At 41.1% G+C, this 12,276-nt stretch overlaps 10 protein-coding genes across 10 annotated transcripts; 3 read left to right on the forward strand and 7 right to left on the reverse strand.

The window, feature by feature from the left end:
- Positions 1–1,749: 1,749 nt before the first annotated feature.
- On the reverse strand, positions 1,750–2,292 carry LOC108057978 (inactive peptidyl-prolyl cis-trans isomerase shutdown). The gene has a single exon (XM_017142458.2). The coding sequence runs from the start codon at positions 2,290–2,292 to the stop codon at positions 1,750–1,752; it is 543 nt and encodes a 180-aa protein (XP_016997947.2).
- Positions 2,293–3,054: 762 nt separating this feature from the next.
- Obp50e (Odorant-binding protein 50e) lies at positions 3,055–3,866 on the forward strand. Its single transcript, XM_017142482.2, has 4 exons — positions 3,055–3,158; positions 3,215–3,334; positions 3,392–3,548; positions 3,601–3,866. Exons 1-4 carry the CDS (start codon positions 3,060–3,062, stop codon positions 3,813–3,815), a joined length of 591 nt encoding a protein of 196 aa, XP_016997971.2. The 5' UTR covers positions 3,055–3,059; the 3' UTR covers positions 3,816–3,866.
- Positions 3,867–4,010: 144 nt separating this feature from the next.
- LOC108058010 (uncharacterized) lies at positions 4,011–4,608 on the forward strand. Its single transcript, XM_017142485.3, has 3 exons — positions 4,011–4,154; positions 4,206–4,389; positions 4,445–4,608. Exons 1-3 carry the CDS (start codon positions 4,071–4,073, stop codon positions 4,561–4,563), a joined length of 387 nt encoding a protein of 128 aa, XP_016997974.2. The 5' UTR covers positions 4,011–4,070; the 3' UTR covers positions 4,564–4,608.
- On the reverse strand, positions 4,606–5,332 carry Obp50d (Odorant-binding protein 50d). The gene is made up of 3 exons (XM_017142457.3): positions 5,193–5,332; positions 5,047–5,142; positions 4,606–4,992 (listed from the first exon to the last, which is right to left on the reverse strand). The coding sequence occupies exons 1-3, from the start codon at positions 5,277–5,279 to the stop codon at positions 4,645–4,647; spliced, it is 531 nt and encodes a 176-aa protein (XP_016997946.2). The 5' UTR covers positions 5,280–5,332; the 3' UTR covers positions 4,606–4,644.
- Obp50c (Odorant-binding protein 50c) lies at positions 5,276–6,232 on the reverse strand. Its single transcript, XM_017142474.3, has 4 exons — positions 6,091–6,232; positions 5,925–6,023; positions 5,482–5,867; positions 5,276–5,416 (listed from the first exon to the last, which is right to left on the reverse strand). The coding sequence occupies exons 1-3, from the start codon at positions 6,190–6,192 to the stop codon at positions 5,493–5,495; spliced, it is 576 nt and encodes a 191-aa protein (XP_016997963.2). The 5' UTR covers positions 6,193–6,232; the 3' UTR covers positions 5,276–5,416; positions 5,482–5,492.
- Positions 6,233–6,516: 284 nt separating this feature from the next.
- Positions 6,517–7,368, reverse strand: Obp50b (Odorant-binding protein 50b). Its single transcript, XM_017142473.3, has 2 exons — positions 7,092–7,368; positions 6,517–7,036 (listed from the first exon to the last, which is right to left on the reverse strand). Exons 1-2 carry the CDS (start codon positions 7,293–7,295, stop codon positions 6,518–6,520), a joined length of 723 nt encoding a protein of 240 aa, XP_016997962.2. The 5' UTR covers positions 7,296–7,368; the 3' UTR covers position 6,517.
- On the forward strand, positions 7,321–8,283 carry Obp50a (Odorant-binding protein 50a). Its single transcript, XM_017142484.3, has 3 exons — positions 7,321–7,607; positions 7,668–7,751; positions 7,812–8,283. The coding sequence occupies exons 1-3, from the start codon at positions 7,512–7,514 to the stop codon at positions 8,175–8,177; spliced, it is 546 nt and encodes a 181-aa protein (XP_016997973.2). The 5' UTR covers positions 7,321–7,511; the 3' UTR covers positions 8,178–8,283.
- LOC108058007 (uncharacterized) lies at positions 8,201–9,256 on the reverse strand. Its single transcript, XM_017142483.2, has 4 exons — positions 9,161–9,256; positions 8,987–9,103; positions 8,529–8,929; positions 8,201–8,471 (listed from the first exon to the last, which is right to left on the reverse strand). Exons 1-4 carry the CDS (start codon positions 9,254–9,256, stop codon positions 8,201–8,203), a joined length of 885 nt encoding a protein of 294 aa, XP_016997972.2.
- Positions 9,257–9,417: 161 nt separating this feature from the next.
- Positions 9,418–10,456, reverse strand: LOC108058005 (uncharacterized). Its single transcript, XM_017142481.2, has 5 exons — positions 10,355–10,456; positions 10,182–10,295; positions 9,810–10,039; positions 9,645–9,755; positions 9,418–9,589 (listed from the first exon to the last, which is right to left on the reverse strand). The coding sequence occupies exons 1-5, from the start codon at positions 10,454–10,456 to the stop codon at positions 9,418–9,420; spliced, it is 729 nt and encodes a 242-aa protein (XP_016997970.2).
- Positions 10,457–10,643: 187 nt separating this feature from the next.
- LOC108057976 (uncharacterized) lies at positions 10,644–11,742 on the reverse strand. Its single transcript, XM_017142456.3, has 5 exons — positions 11,496–11,742; positions 11,321–11,437; positions 11,041–11,249; positions 10,875–10,985; positions 10,644–10,818 (listed from the first exon to the last, which is right to left on the reverse strand). Exons 1-5 carry the CDS (start codon positions 11,601–11,603, stop codon positions 10,644–10,646), a joined length of 720 nt encoding a protein of 239 aa, XP_016997945.2. The 5' UTR covers positions 11,604–11,742.
- Between the last annotated feature and the right edge of the window lie 534 nt (positions 11,743–12,276).

Here is a 12,276-nt window from a genome sequence, read left to right on the forward strand (position 1 = left end):
CGAAACGAACCGCACTCGTTCACATCCCGCTGATAACTGAAGGCAAAGCCGAAGGATGTGTCTTAACAAGGCGAGGCTGGTTCTTACCAAAAGGCGCCAATTTTGGGATCCACAAGGGGCAGAGCTTTAAAAGCTGCATTCCACAAGCTGTTGCCAAAGCTTTTCGCCGGGCAACAGGTGGAAAATCCAGGGGATTGGGGGTGGCGAAAGGACCTCCTCAAACAGAAAACGATTCGATTGCAGTTCTAATGCCTGAAAATCTGCCTATTTGATTTATGCAAATATGTGCTGGGGCCCCCATTTTTGTTTGCCCAGCATTTCGCTGGCTCTGTTTGTTTAGGGCCAAAGCAGGAAAAGGGATACGATACTCCGTTTTCGGTAGATACAAATACAGGATATATAGAGAAACTCCATGCAGGTCCTTTGAAGTCGCAGGCTGATTTAATTGTGAGTTCCGAAATGCGTACGAAACACCTCTCACGTGGGCCTAATCAAATTAAACTCAAGTGGCTCGGCAGCCCCACGGGACTGACAGTTATTGAAATATCAATATGGTAAGCGAGGCCCTTTGGGCTCCAAATGGTTCCCGGAAAATGCCTGAAATTAAATTGTAGAGAAAACAAAGGCAACATTTTTATTTACAGGCATTCTTTTTGCGTCTGCTAAATTTTATATTACAATGATAAACATTTAGACGGATCTTCCGTTCCGGCTGCTGTGGGCCATGGAATGCGTGTGACACATGAGGGTTGGTTGGGTGGATGGGTAGCTGGGTGGGGGACTTGACATAAAGTCTAGGGGGTGGCGACATCCTTATCCAAACTGTTTGATTTTCAAACAAATGCTAATGTCAACTGCCACTCAGGAGCATTTAAATTCCAATTTAAAAATGCTTTCTCTCCATGCCAAAAGCAAAGACATGTTCGTTGTCCTGAATCGTGTTCCTCTTCCACTTTCTCCGTTTCTCCTCTTCTCTGTGTATCTCTTCTGGCCCCGATTCTCCAGTTCTCCAGTTCTCAGCATTAAAGCCTGTCCCATGCATATTTAATGTCACACGCATTTCCAGTGATTTTTTCCTCCTCTCTTGAACGTTTCCCACATTTTCCAGCTCAAAGTTTTTAATTCATTTCAGGATAACCTGGGGCATCCATTGAATGCCTCAGCTTTGTTGCAACCTTTGTTTCGTTGCGTGTATAGAAAATGGATTTTAATTAACAAGATGCTCTGGAGGAAATGGAAAAACTAAAATCAATCAGTGTGCAAAACTTCGATAAGCTAGTTTTAATTCATTAGGGATTACGTAGTGGCCTTACTTTCATTTAAATAATGTTCGCTCGCAGTATTTAAGCCCACCTTAAGCACAAAGGAACTCCGACGAAATCGTTTTATGCCCAAAAAGCCATCAGCTTAGTGGTTGGGAACATAAGGAGCAAATCACTGAGCAGAAGACACAACAAGCCCACAAAAGAAACGCAAGCACACAATTACACTGAGAAAAACGGAACCATATATTTTTTACAGGCCATTTGTATTAAAATCATGTTTCATTAATAATATTTGTGATATAAAGAAGTTTTCTTAAGTATTACAATTCCATAATTGAAATTGATTAAGTGATTTTATAATGCAGAGCAACTTTTAAGTTTTGTATTATATTTTTCCCAAGTAAATAAAATTGGAGATTTAGATTTTAAACAGTTTAATAGGAATAGCATAATAATAATCATATTTCCTGTTAAAATCTTAAATTCAGTTCATGGCCCGCTCCCAAAGTTCCCGCTTAGCCATCTCGAGGTTGCTGATCCTTTTACTGATTTTAGTTATCTCATCCTTGATGTCCTGGTTATCCGGCTGTTTATCCTTTGCTCGAATGTAGGACAGGCGGGCACGATTGTATTCCCCCAGGATGGTCAAGGCACGACCCTCCTGGTAAAGAGCCCTCCAGGGTGGCTTGTTTTCGGTCAAGAGCCGAACTTCCTTCATCGCATTGCAGGCCCACTTGGGTCTATTCATATTGTTATAGCAGATCATCAGACCTTGGAAGAGGTTAATCAGTAGATCGGTTTTTTGGCGCTCTTCCTCTGAATCCTCAACTCGACAAGTCTTCAAGGATTTTATCCCCTTCTGAAAAGAGGTCACGGCATTGTAATAACGCAACCGCTTAATCCAAATCTTGCCTTTCTTGAAAAAGTCCTTTGCCTTGGGATAGATCACATAGAACTCGTTGCCCTCCTCTACGGATAAATCGATTATCTCATCTGTGATATCTCCTAAATGTTTTGGGTCCGACATGTTCCCCGTTTGAAATATTTCTGACCGTTAACTCTGAATAATTTAAGAGACATTCCTTAAATAGGTAACTAGATTTAATAATGGAAATTTAAAAAAATTTTACTGAATATATTTTATAAATTTTAGAAAATAAGAAAAATGGTTTTTGGTGTCATGTACAATGTACTTACTTCTGTCCTTTATAGAAGTTTTATGTAACATAACATTTCATGAACTTAGCCTCTTTTTCATTACATTTCTCGCAGTGTACACATGCATGACAGCTGGTGGTGGGAGCACTCAACAATTACTTAGCTGGCATCCTGAACATCCTCAACACCTCGGTGCCATGGGGGTCTCGTCTTTCAGCATTCTCATTAATTACACGCCGCACTAATTAGGCTGTAACGGAATAGCGAAAGGATTATCCGCAGCCTCATCACCTGCAAGCCCTCGATATGAGTCACTTTAATCTCCCATCCATATTATTTTTGCCCAATTTGCGCCCATTTCTGGTATTTCCCCAATTCATGTCACGCACGAGCGCTGCTTGGAAAATAAAAAAAGAATCGAGTGGAATCGAGTCCAGATCAGTCAGTCAACCTTTGTGAGCCGCTGATGTTTGCTCTTAGCCTTCGGCAGACGCATTGAACCAACAAACAATGGCAAACGACCCGACTTCATTACAGGCCCATTAAAAACCCGACTAAATTCGGCTATATAAAGCGGCTGGCGGAGGGCTAGAAAAGTTTTATTCTTTTTGCGGCACCACCACTGAAATATTAAATATGCTAAAATCTATCATTTGTTTGGGTTTTCTGCTGCTTTTGCTGGAAGGTTCGCACGCAGCATTTAACTGCTCAGCGCCGCCGAATTTTAATAACTTCGTAAGGGCATTAAATCGAAGCAGAGGAGTTCCCCAATCAATAACAGATTTTTTCAGGACATTAACACTTGCTGCCGCACTCCGGAATTGGATATGGGTGATGTGCCGCAGAAATGCCACAAATATGTGAGTGGTTTGAAGTCGGCCAACTCCAAATATCCCAGCTTTGCTCATCTCGTAAGTAGTGAATTTATTTTTAAAGGAAGTGTAACCCTATAAGCTATGTTATTTCAGTGCTATCCTGACTGTATTTATCGGGAAACGGGAGCCATGACGAATGGAAAAATTAGAATGGAAAGGGTTAAGCAGTATTTGGAAGAGCATGTTCATCGGCGAGATCAGGATATTGTGGCCCACATAGTGCGCTCCTTCGAGTCCTGTCTGTCCAACGGTGCGTATGATTAATCATAGCTTTTATAGATTACAGAGATATTTTCCCACAGTCAAAGGCCACATGAAGTCATCGAACATCGAGTCCTACAAGGTCCTGCCCCACGGCTGCTCACCCTTTGCCGGCATAATCTATAGCTGTGTGAATGCCGAGACCTTCCTTCACTGCCCCCCGAAAATGTGGAAAAACGAGCGACCCTGCAATTTGGCCAAGGAATTCGCCGAACAATGCAACCCCCTGCCACATGTTCCGCTGCCCAGCAGCTGATTCTCCACATAGATCTTAGATTCCCGAAAAATGTAAACAATCATTTAAAGTAAAAGTTTCGCCCATTAGGTTTAATCTGTTGCCTGCCTTTTAAATGCCATCCATATCCGACCTCGGTTTTGTTGACCATTAGCCAGCAAATTGAGCATGACAACTGAGTGCGAGTACTTTCCCGTCTGCTCCCATTCGACTTTATGATCAGTCAAAGTTCGATGTTCGATTGGGCAACAGTTCTCCATTAACATTTAACCCAACATGAACCAGTTAACCTTTGTCGCCTGCCTTTTGCTTTTGTCGGGTTCTCAAGCTGCCTTCCAGGACTTTGTGATAGGACCTGAGGTAATAAAACTTAATCATTAATTACATATAACAATGGGAAATTCTTGTTAGTTCTATGAAGGCGATAAGGAAGTGGCCCCGTTTGGTCAGGAATATCCGGAGGAGGAGGATATGGATGAGGATGTAATGATCTCATTCCAGGATGTGCAACAGGAAGGTATTGTGGATACCAATCTGCTGATGAAAGCTCTAATGCAGCATGCCAAACGTTTGGGAATGAGTTTGGATGAATTGGGTAAGCAGGGAGCTATGATATATACAAGAAAAATATTAATAGAACCACTTAACAGCTAACTTAAATATGGAAAGCGAAGAAGAGGACTCTATGAACCAACTGGGCTGCCCATCCGGGCAAGATGTCTTTGGATACCAAGAAAAACCCACTTGGCGGGATGTGCTCTTTAACTAATATACTTTAGCCAAATAAATCTCATCACACAGAGTGATCAAAGCAGCTCGAAATTTTAAATTTATTTCTTCTTTTAATGGGCTAACCAGTTAGCTGACTTTCGCAACGAATGCTGTATTCCCTGGCCTCATTGCAACCGGCACTTTTGCTCCAAACACTTTCGGGACAAAAGCGGTAGAAATACCGATGGGCACAGATTCCGTACATCAAGGCCATGGAGGCACATTTTCCAGTGACGGGCATACGTCGGCGCTTCAGGGTCTTAATCATAATCTTCTCCTGATCAGCACAGCTCTTGAAACCATCCAAATAGACTTGGACGAACTCATCAATGTCCAAAATGGTTCTCATCATCTTTTCAATGTTTTCCAGTACCAAACTTGTGCCGTTCAAGGCATTGGCCGCTTGGAAAATGCACTCAAAGCTGCACTGTAAAATAAACTTAATTAATTCAGTGATCTTAAAGAGATAAATTAAACTTACAGGAGATATATGAGCCCCATTCACCAGATACTGACTGCACTTGGCATTGTAGGCTGTGAAATCCAGATTGGGCAGTTTGCAACAGTTTTTCAAGGCCTGGGAAGTAGGGATATTAGTTATCCTAACTCTAAGATCTGAATACTCACAGTTACATCCGGCCTTTGAGAGCAAATGTCCTCTGCAGCTGGAAAAGCTGGTAGAAATAACACAACCCATGTCACCAGGTGAAGCATTTCTGATTACTTCTGCTGTTGGTACAGTTCCCGTATTCCCTATATACTAAAACTTAAACCGGATATACAAACGACTTTCGGTTTGGCCCATTTCGTCAAGTAAATGGAAAAGCCAGACAGAAAATTATGGATAATTCCTGGTAGTTAGGATAACAAATATTTGAATCACAACAAATGCAATGTTCATTTATAGTTTTATTACCGCATTAGGCGTTAAAGTATTCGATGACTAGAACCATGTGATGATTTTGAACTCGGACAGTTTAGATTCTGCAATCGTACCAATTCGCATGATTCACTGCCCGACCAACTAGTCGATGGACAGTTGTTGAAGACATATTTCTGGGCACAGACGCCGTAGAAAAGTGCGACTGGAGAGCACTGTCCGGTTCTATTTTGCGGACGAGCTCTTCTGTTCCTCATCATCTCCTGCACAGTATCCGTACAGCTCATTACGCCATTGAAATAGGCATCCGTAAAGTCCTGATTACTGCCAAAGAGCTTATCCAGCATATTTCGTGCATTATCAGGATCAATAACCCCATCCACAAAGGAGTTGGTCACATTGAAAATGCACTCATACAGGCACTGCAAAGGAAATATTCCTATACCATGGAGAAACCACAACCTTGATCTCTAACTTACGGGTGAAATTCTGGGAGCACCAACTGGCATATATTTACCACATTGCTTTTTGTACTCATCAAACCGAAATGTGGGATATGCACAGCAGTCCTTCACAGTCTGAAATACAGAATGCAACCCTGATATTATCAGATTGCCTGATAAGGCCGATTCTTAGAACACTCACATTGAAATCCTGACGACGAGTACAGTCCACATCCACGGGATTACTCCGAACCATTGCCATCAGACAGCAGAAGCAGATCAGCAGAGCTATATTCCAGGCCATTATTTCAGTCAGTCTGAGCTTGTCCCCGTACTAACCGCTTAATTTATAACTCGGCTTTCGGGGGCGATCCACTAATTAATCGAGCACAGCGAAAACATTTTAAACGGCGGTCTCGTGAGCCGAAATGTGCAGTCATCGTGATGGATTTATAGAGGGCCAAAGTCCAACCATATATGCCCTATTGGGGGCTCGTCTATAACCAGACAATTGCAATTAAACAGTCTGAATTGAATGCAATCACTAGAACCATTAGGAACTGGAAAGCCAGACACAAAATTACGGGTAATCCCTGGCAGTTAGGATAAGTGATATTTTAACACCTGAATTAGGAATCGGACAAAAACGTTGAGATTATCAGGGTTAAAAAGCTGGCCAGTAGCACTTGGGATCCCTTGGAATCTACATGTTTACATCCATTCTCCGGTAATTGTTGTTTTTCCTCAAAAGCGATGGTTTTCTTCTTTTCATCTAGTTTTTTGGTACAACTTGACAATAGTTTCTTGAGACTCCTGCACTGGGAATCCTCCATCCAGTTTTCGGCGGGACAATCGGCAGTTACATAGACCATAATGCACTGGGCATGGAGCATCGCATAGGGTAAACAGGTGGAGGACGCCATGCCCATTTGATTCTCCACCTGATTGGAGTAGAGCAGCAGGAAGTCGGCGTGTCTGGAGCCCAAGGCCACGCATTTCTCATGGGCTGCCTTCCAAGCGGTTCCATAACTATGATAACCATTCAGAGGACTGTACAGGCTGGTTATCATCATGTAAAGCTCAGGTCTCTTCACCTTGTTATCCTCATCAAGGAGGTCCCAATGCTTGTACAAACACTCATAGCGGCACTGTAAATGTATTTCTTAATCAACATATTATTTTTTAAGCAGCATTACTACTCACAGGACCAAAGTCATCCCAATAGGGCGTACAATTGGTGCCAACGAAGAGGAACTTATCAAGAAAGGACTTTCCACAACAGTAGACCAACTTTTGCGTGTTAAGCAGCTCGGTGCATTTTTCCAATCCCGTCATATCGCTGGAGTTACTGTAAACAATCAAAGGAAGCCAAAGAAAACTAACTAGGTGCAGCACAAACGGAGACATTTTGAAGAACAGAAAATTTTGAAAAGAAAACAGAGTTCCTTAATCTACAAAAAAAATCTATTTGTTGGCTAACAAATGAAATAAATTACTAAGCAAACCAGCATCAGTGGGTTAATTTGTGGATAGGCGATCTTTTCCGTGTCATCTCTCTGCTTTACACACGCAAACATATTTTTCGACATTTATTTGATTCATTTGTCTCTCAAAGCTTTAGCTATGCAGACAGGGCGTATACTTATTGCCATGATTTTTCTGGCCTTAATAGTTCCTTTTTATTCAGCCAAGTGCAAGGCAGCTCCCAAATCTGTGCAGGTTAGTATAATATCTTATTATTTTTATCACATTTATTTAATGTATAATCTTTGTAAACAGAATGTACACGTTTGCTGCTCAGCACCAATGCCAAATTGGGCAGTTTATAATAGCGAATGCCATAAATCGGGACCTCAGGCAAGCGTAAGTAGTAAAAAGGCATATCCTTGAGCCAAGTTAATTATGTTAAATTCCATTTTTAAGTGCCGTCTGGCCTGCATTTTTAATGCCAGCTCAGTTCTGCAGGGAAATCGTTTGGTCCAAGGCAAAATTCGACCCATGTTGGAAAGGGCATTCGCCAGTGAACCCACCATCGATGTGTATGAGTCAAACTTTGCCAGATGTTCACCGATAATCAGGAGCAAATACCAGGAGCTATCGCCATTGAGTCGTCAAAGTGACGCCTGCGACAGACACGCCCTCTTCTACAGTTTATGTGCCTATGCTCGGCTGATATTCACGTGTCCCGATAAAATGTGGCAAAGGAATAATAGAATGTGCCAAGAAGCCAAGGCCTATGCCAAAAATTGCCCCTGGCCAGCCCTAAAAATGTTCATGAAAAATACGTAATAATTAAGAATTAAAAGTAGATTTCAGTGCATTTTTATTTTATTTTTCAGAGGTTGCGTGATCATGTCGAGAATGCTATGTTGGCACTGCGGATGATACCCTCCGCAGTTCCCATTCTGCCCATCCAATTCAGCGATATAGTATCGCTTGGGTAAGGCCTCATATAGAGAGCTACTGGGACTGAACATTACATGGATCAAACTGCCGAGCACACCATTCAGATCTCCCAATTGGTAGCTATTCGCCTCGCAAATCAATCGTAATAAACAGCCATCGCCTGAGCCCAAACCATGTCTGGAAAATAATGTAGGGTATGTGATTTAGAGCTTGTAAATATTGAAATCTACTTACAATTCAAAGCGATGATTGATTATATCATAGAACTTTGTTCGTGATAGTAGGGATCTCTTGACACGATCTCTGCCCACGGGTTCACCCATTCCATCTAGAGGAAATCCCTGGAAGAAATCCTTGTAGTCTTCGTCCTCCTCTTCTGGTGGAGTCTTTGGTTTTGGCTTATGCTTCTTCTTGTGCTTATGTTTGGGCTTGTTTTTTATGGTTGGCTTGTCTGCAGCTCCAGGTTTGGGTTTAGTCTTCTTTTTCTTATTATTATTATTATGATGATGTGGTTTGTGCTTGTGACCAGAATGTTGGTCATCATCGTAGTAGTCATCGTACACAAAATCATCAAACTGATGATGGCCATGGTGATCGCTCAGCAAACTATCCTCATTTGTGCCATTGCCATGGCGCTAAAAAAAAATAACATTTAATTTAAAATAAATCAGAATTTTCTTATAAAATCTTACCAAAAACGGCGGCTTCTTTTTCCAGGTTCTTGGCAAATCGTAGGACACTTCAAAATTGTAGGACAAAAACGCTTTTTCTCTCTGTAAATCCAAAGGTAAAGCTATGGCCACAAAAAGCTGACATAGTTATTAATAATATAAATATTTCTATAATGAATAAATCCAAAAACTTACCGAAGATGCTCCCCCCGTACTCCAAACGAACTTAGCCTGTGAGTCCTGAAAAAACCCAAGAACCAACAGGATGAAGAGGGTTCTAAAACCATCCATTGTATCCAACTGTCCTCATTCAACTGAATCGTCAATCTTGAAAGGCCAAAGTGAAAACCTTTTCTTTCTACCTAGAAGTGATGGTCCAATTAAGAAATTCCAGTTTCTAGCAGCGAAAGTTGCTAATTGAAAAGCCAGCAATTTAAATCAGGCCAAATTCTTTATATTTTATTGTGTTCAATGTGTTTTAGAATCTCTTCAAAAGGTTCTGATATTAGATCTAGAATACTTTCGCCACAGCCGGGTTCATAAAAATGGCAATGGTCATTCCAACCATCGTGTTCCGCTTGGTAATAACGAAGGGGCAGATCCTCAGACTCTGATGTGCTGGGACTTTAAGGGTAAAACATTATTATATTGGGTTATTAAAAAGTTATCTGGGCAATACCTGAATAAAACATGCACTAGACTGCCCAGAACGCCATTGAATTCATCTAGTTGAGCAGCACTTGTCTCACAAATCAGGCGAAGCAAACAAGATTCACCTTGGAAGCCACTCCTAAGCAGGAAAATTAGTATTCTTTAACATTCTTTTAAAAATAAGTATACAAACCTTTTAAGTTTGTCTATAAATATGCGATAGATATTGGAGCGTGTTAGCAGGGATCTGACTTTACGTTCCTTGGAGACTACTTCAGTGGTTTCATCCACTTCCTCCCCACCAGCTTCATTTTCCTCCACTGTGCAATTTTTACAGTCAGCAGGCAACTTTCGAGAAGACTCTGCCTCCGTCTCCGTATCCGTATCTGCCACCACTTCCTCCGACTCTATGGGACCATTTTGCTGGAACAAGAATAAGAACCATATGTAAACAATCCAACAATACTTTCATTCTGGTTCAACTGTTAATTGTGCCACAAAAGCGTGTTAATTGTCAACAAATGTGGCGTTTTATAGCCGCAAACAGACCAAAAATGAAACTTACAAATATTGTCCATTTCTCCCAGTTTGTGGGTAAATTGTAGTTGGCCTCAAAATTGTAGGAGACAAACACATTTCGATGGGGCAACTCGAGAGGCACAGCAATAGCGGCAAATATCTAAGGTGTATTTGGGAGTATTTTCTTTGAGCCCGGAATATATTTCACAAAAATCTTACACCATGGGTACTGGAAGCTGTGAAGGCCACAAAGGAGTTGCTCAAGTCTAAGTAGACCGTTAAAAGGAAAATCAGACCAAGGAGGTAACTAGTGAAATTCATTTTCTCTAAACCAAAGACACACGATAGACCACCACGATGTTCAGCCAGCAACTGAATTGCAATTGAAGCTGAGCTTCAAGCACTCGCAACAAGTGCGTGGCAACCGCCAAGCGAGGGACTGCTAATTAGATAGGTAAACCCCCCAGAAAAGTACTCTTCGGTTCTCTACCAGTACTCCAGTTTATTTTCATCTCCGTCGGCTTACAATATCGCCAAGAGCCTGCTCTAGTGGCACAGAAATCAGGTCCAAGATATTATGATCACAGCTTTTGCTATATGCAGAGCACTCCTGATTTTCCCGACCATCCCATTCCGCTTGGTAATACTCATGCGGCAGGTGCTCATCCTTCGAACTGCTGGGACTGAAAATATTACAAATTTTAAATATTTTAGAGTTGACCTATATTAACCAACTTACCTGAATATTATGTGAACTAGGCTGCCCAAAAATCCATTATTTTCGCCCAGTTGAGATGCATTGGTATCGCATATTAGACGCAGTAAACAGGCCTCAGCAGGAAAACCAGATCTGAAAGTAGAATGATATTAGGATTTCGTATAGGTAGTTAATAAATCCTAATTACCTCCTTAGTTTATCCCTTAACATGGCATAAAAAACAGAGCGACTCATCAAAGTTAAGCCCCGCTTTTCACGAGAGACAGTTGACGAATTACTTGAGGATGTTTGATTTCCCTCTATTTTCCAATCTGTGCAATTCAGACAGTGTCTGCCCTTGTCATCTCTTCCTGTGGTGGGATATGTAAGATAGCTATCCTCAAAGTCCTGACCCATCTAAAAATTACAAGAAAATACACAAATTTTCACAAAAGTTTCAAACGAGCAAAAGTCATTAAAGAACCCACCAAAATCGGAGGATATTTGTACACGTGCTCCGGCTGATAGTAATTAAACTCGTAGTTATAGGACAAAAAGACATTGCGATGCGGCAAGCCAATGGGCACCGATATGGCCATGAATATCTAGGAAGCAAAAACCATTTTATAGACAACAAATCACAGGCACTTGAGACAAAATTACCCCGTACTCGGAGTTGGTGGTAAAAAGCAACGAAGATTTAACCAAGTTTAAGTTTATTAATATGGCACAAAAACAGAGCAAAGGTCTATATATCAAAGATCTGTACATTCTAAAGTATATATCCAAAAGCAAGCAATTTCCGATGTTCTTGTGTAAACGTTTTAAAACCAACTGGCGGCCGCTTTGGTCAAAAGTCGGCAAGAAAGGTGCGTGTTCAAGAAGCTGTTAATTAAAACCCAGAATTGGAAATCTGTGTCGGCCCGAATTGGTTTAATGCAGTTCAAACTGTGAGCGTGGTGATCGATCATCCAGTTTATTGTCTTCCATTTCGTCTGTCCAAAGCCTCCCGAAGAAGATCTACCAACGACCTTGAGATGAGATCCAATACGCTCTCTTTGCATTCACTCTCATACGATGGGCCAAAGACATTAAAATATGATATAAATATTGGTCTTTGGATGAGCAGTCTCCATACCAATGACCGTCACATTCGGCTTGGTAATAATCTTCATCCAGATTAAAGGGTATTTATTATAGAGTCCTGCATGAGTTCACTTGAATTGAAAAATTTTGAAAATAGAGTGAGTGAGTGCAAGTGAGTTAACTTGGATCACTTGTTTTACTTGATCACTCGTAAGAAAAAACAAGTGATACAAGCACAGAATAAGAGTGAGTGGAAGTGCAATTACTTACCAAATTATATCGGTGATTTTAAATTATTTTATATTTATTTATTTAATATTATATCGCTTGTTTTTCCTTATGAATCAAGTGATCCAAG

The sequence above is a fragment of the Drosophila takahashii genome, chromosome 2R (assembly GCF_030179915.1).
Source record: "Drosophila takahashii strain IR98-3 E-12201 chromosome 2R, DtakHiC1v2, whole genome shotgun sequence".
Classification (NCBI taxonomy): Eukaryota; Metazoa; Arthropoda; class Insecta; order Diptera; family Drosophilidae; genus Drosophila; species Drosophila takahashii.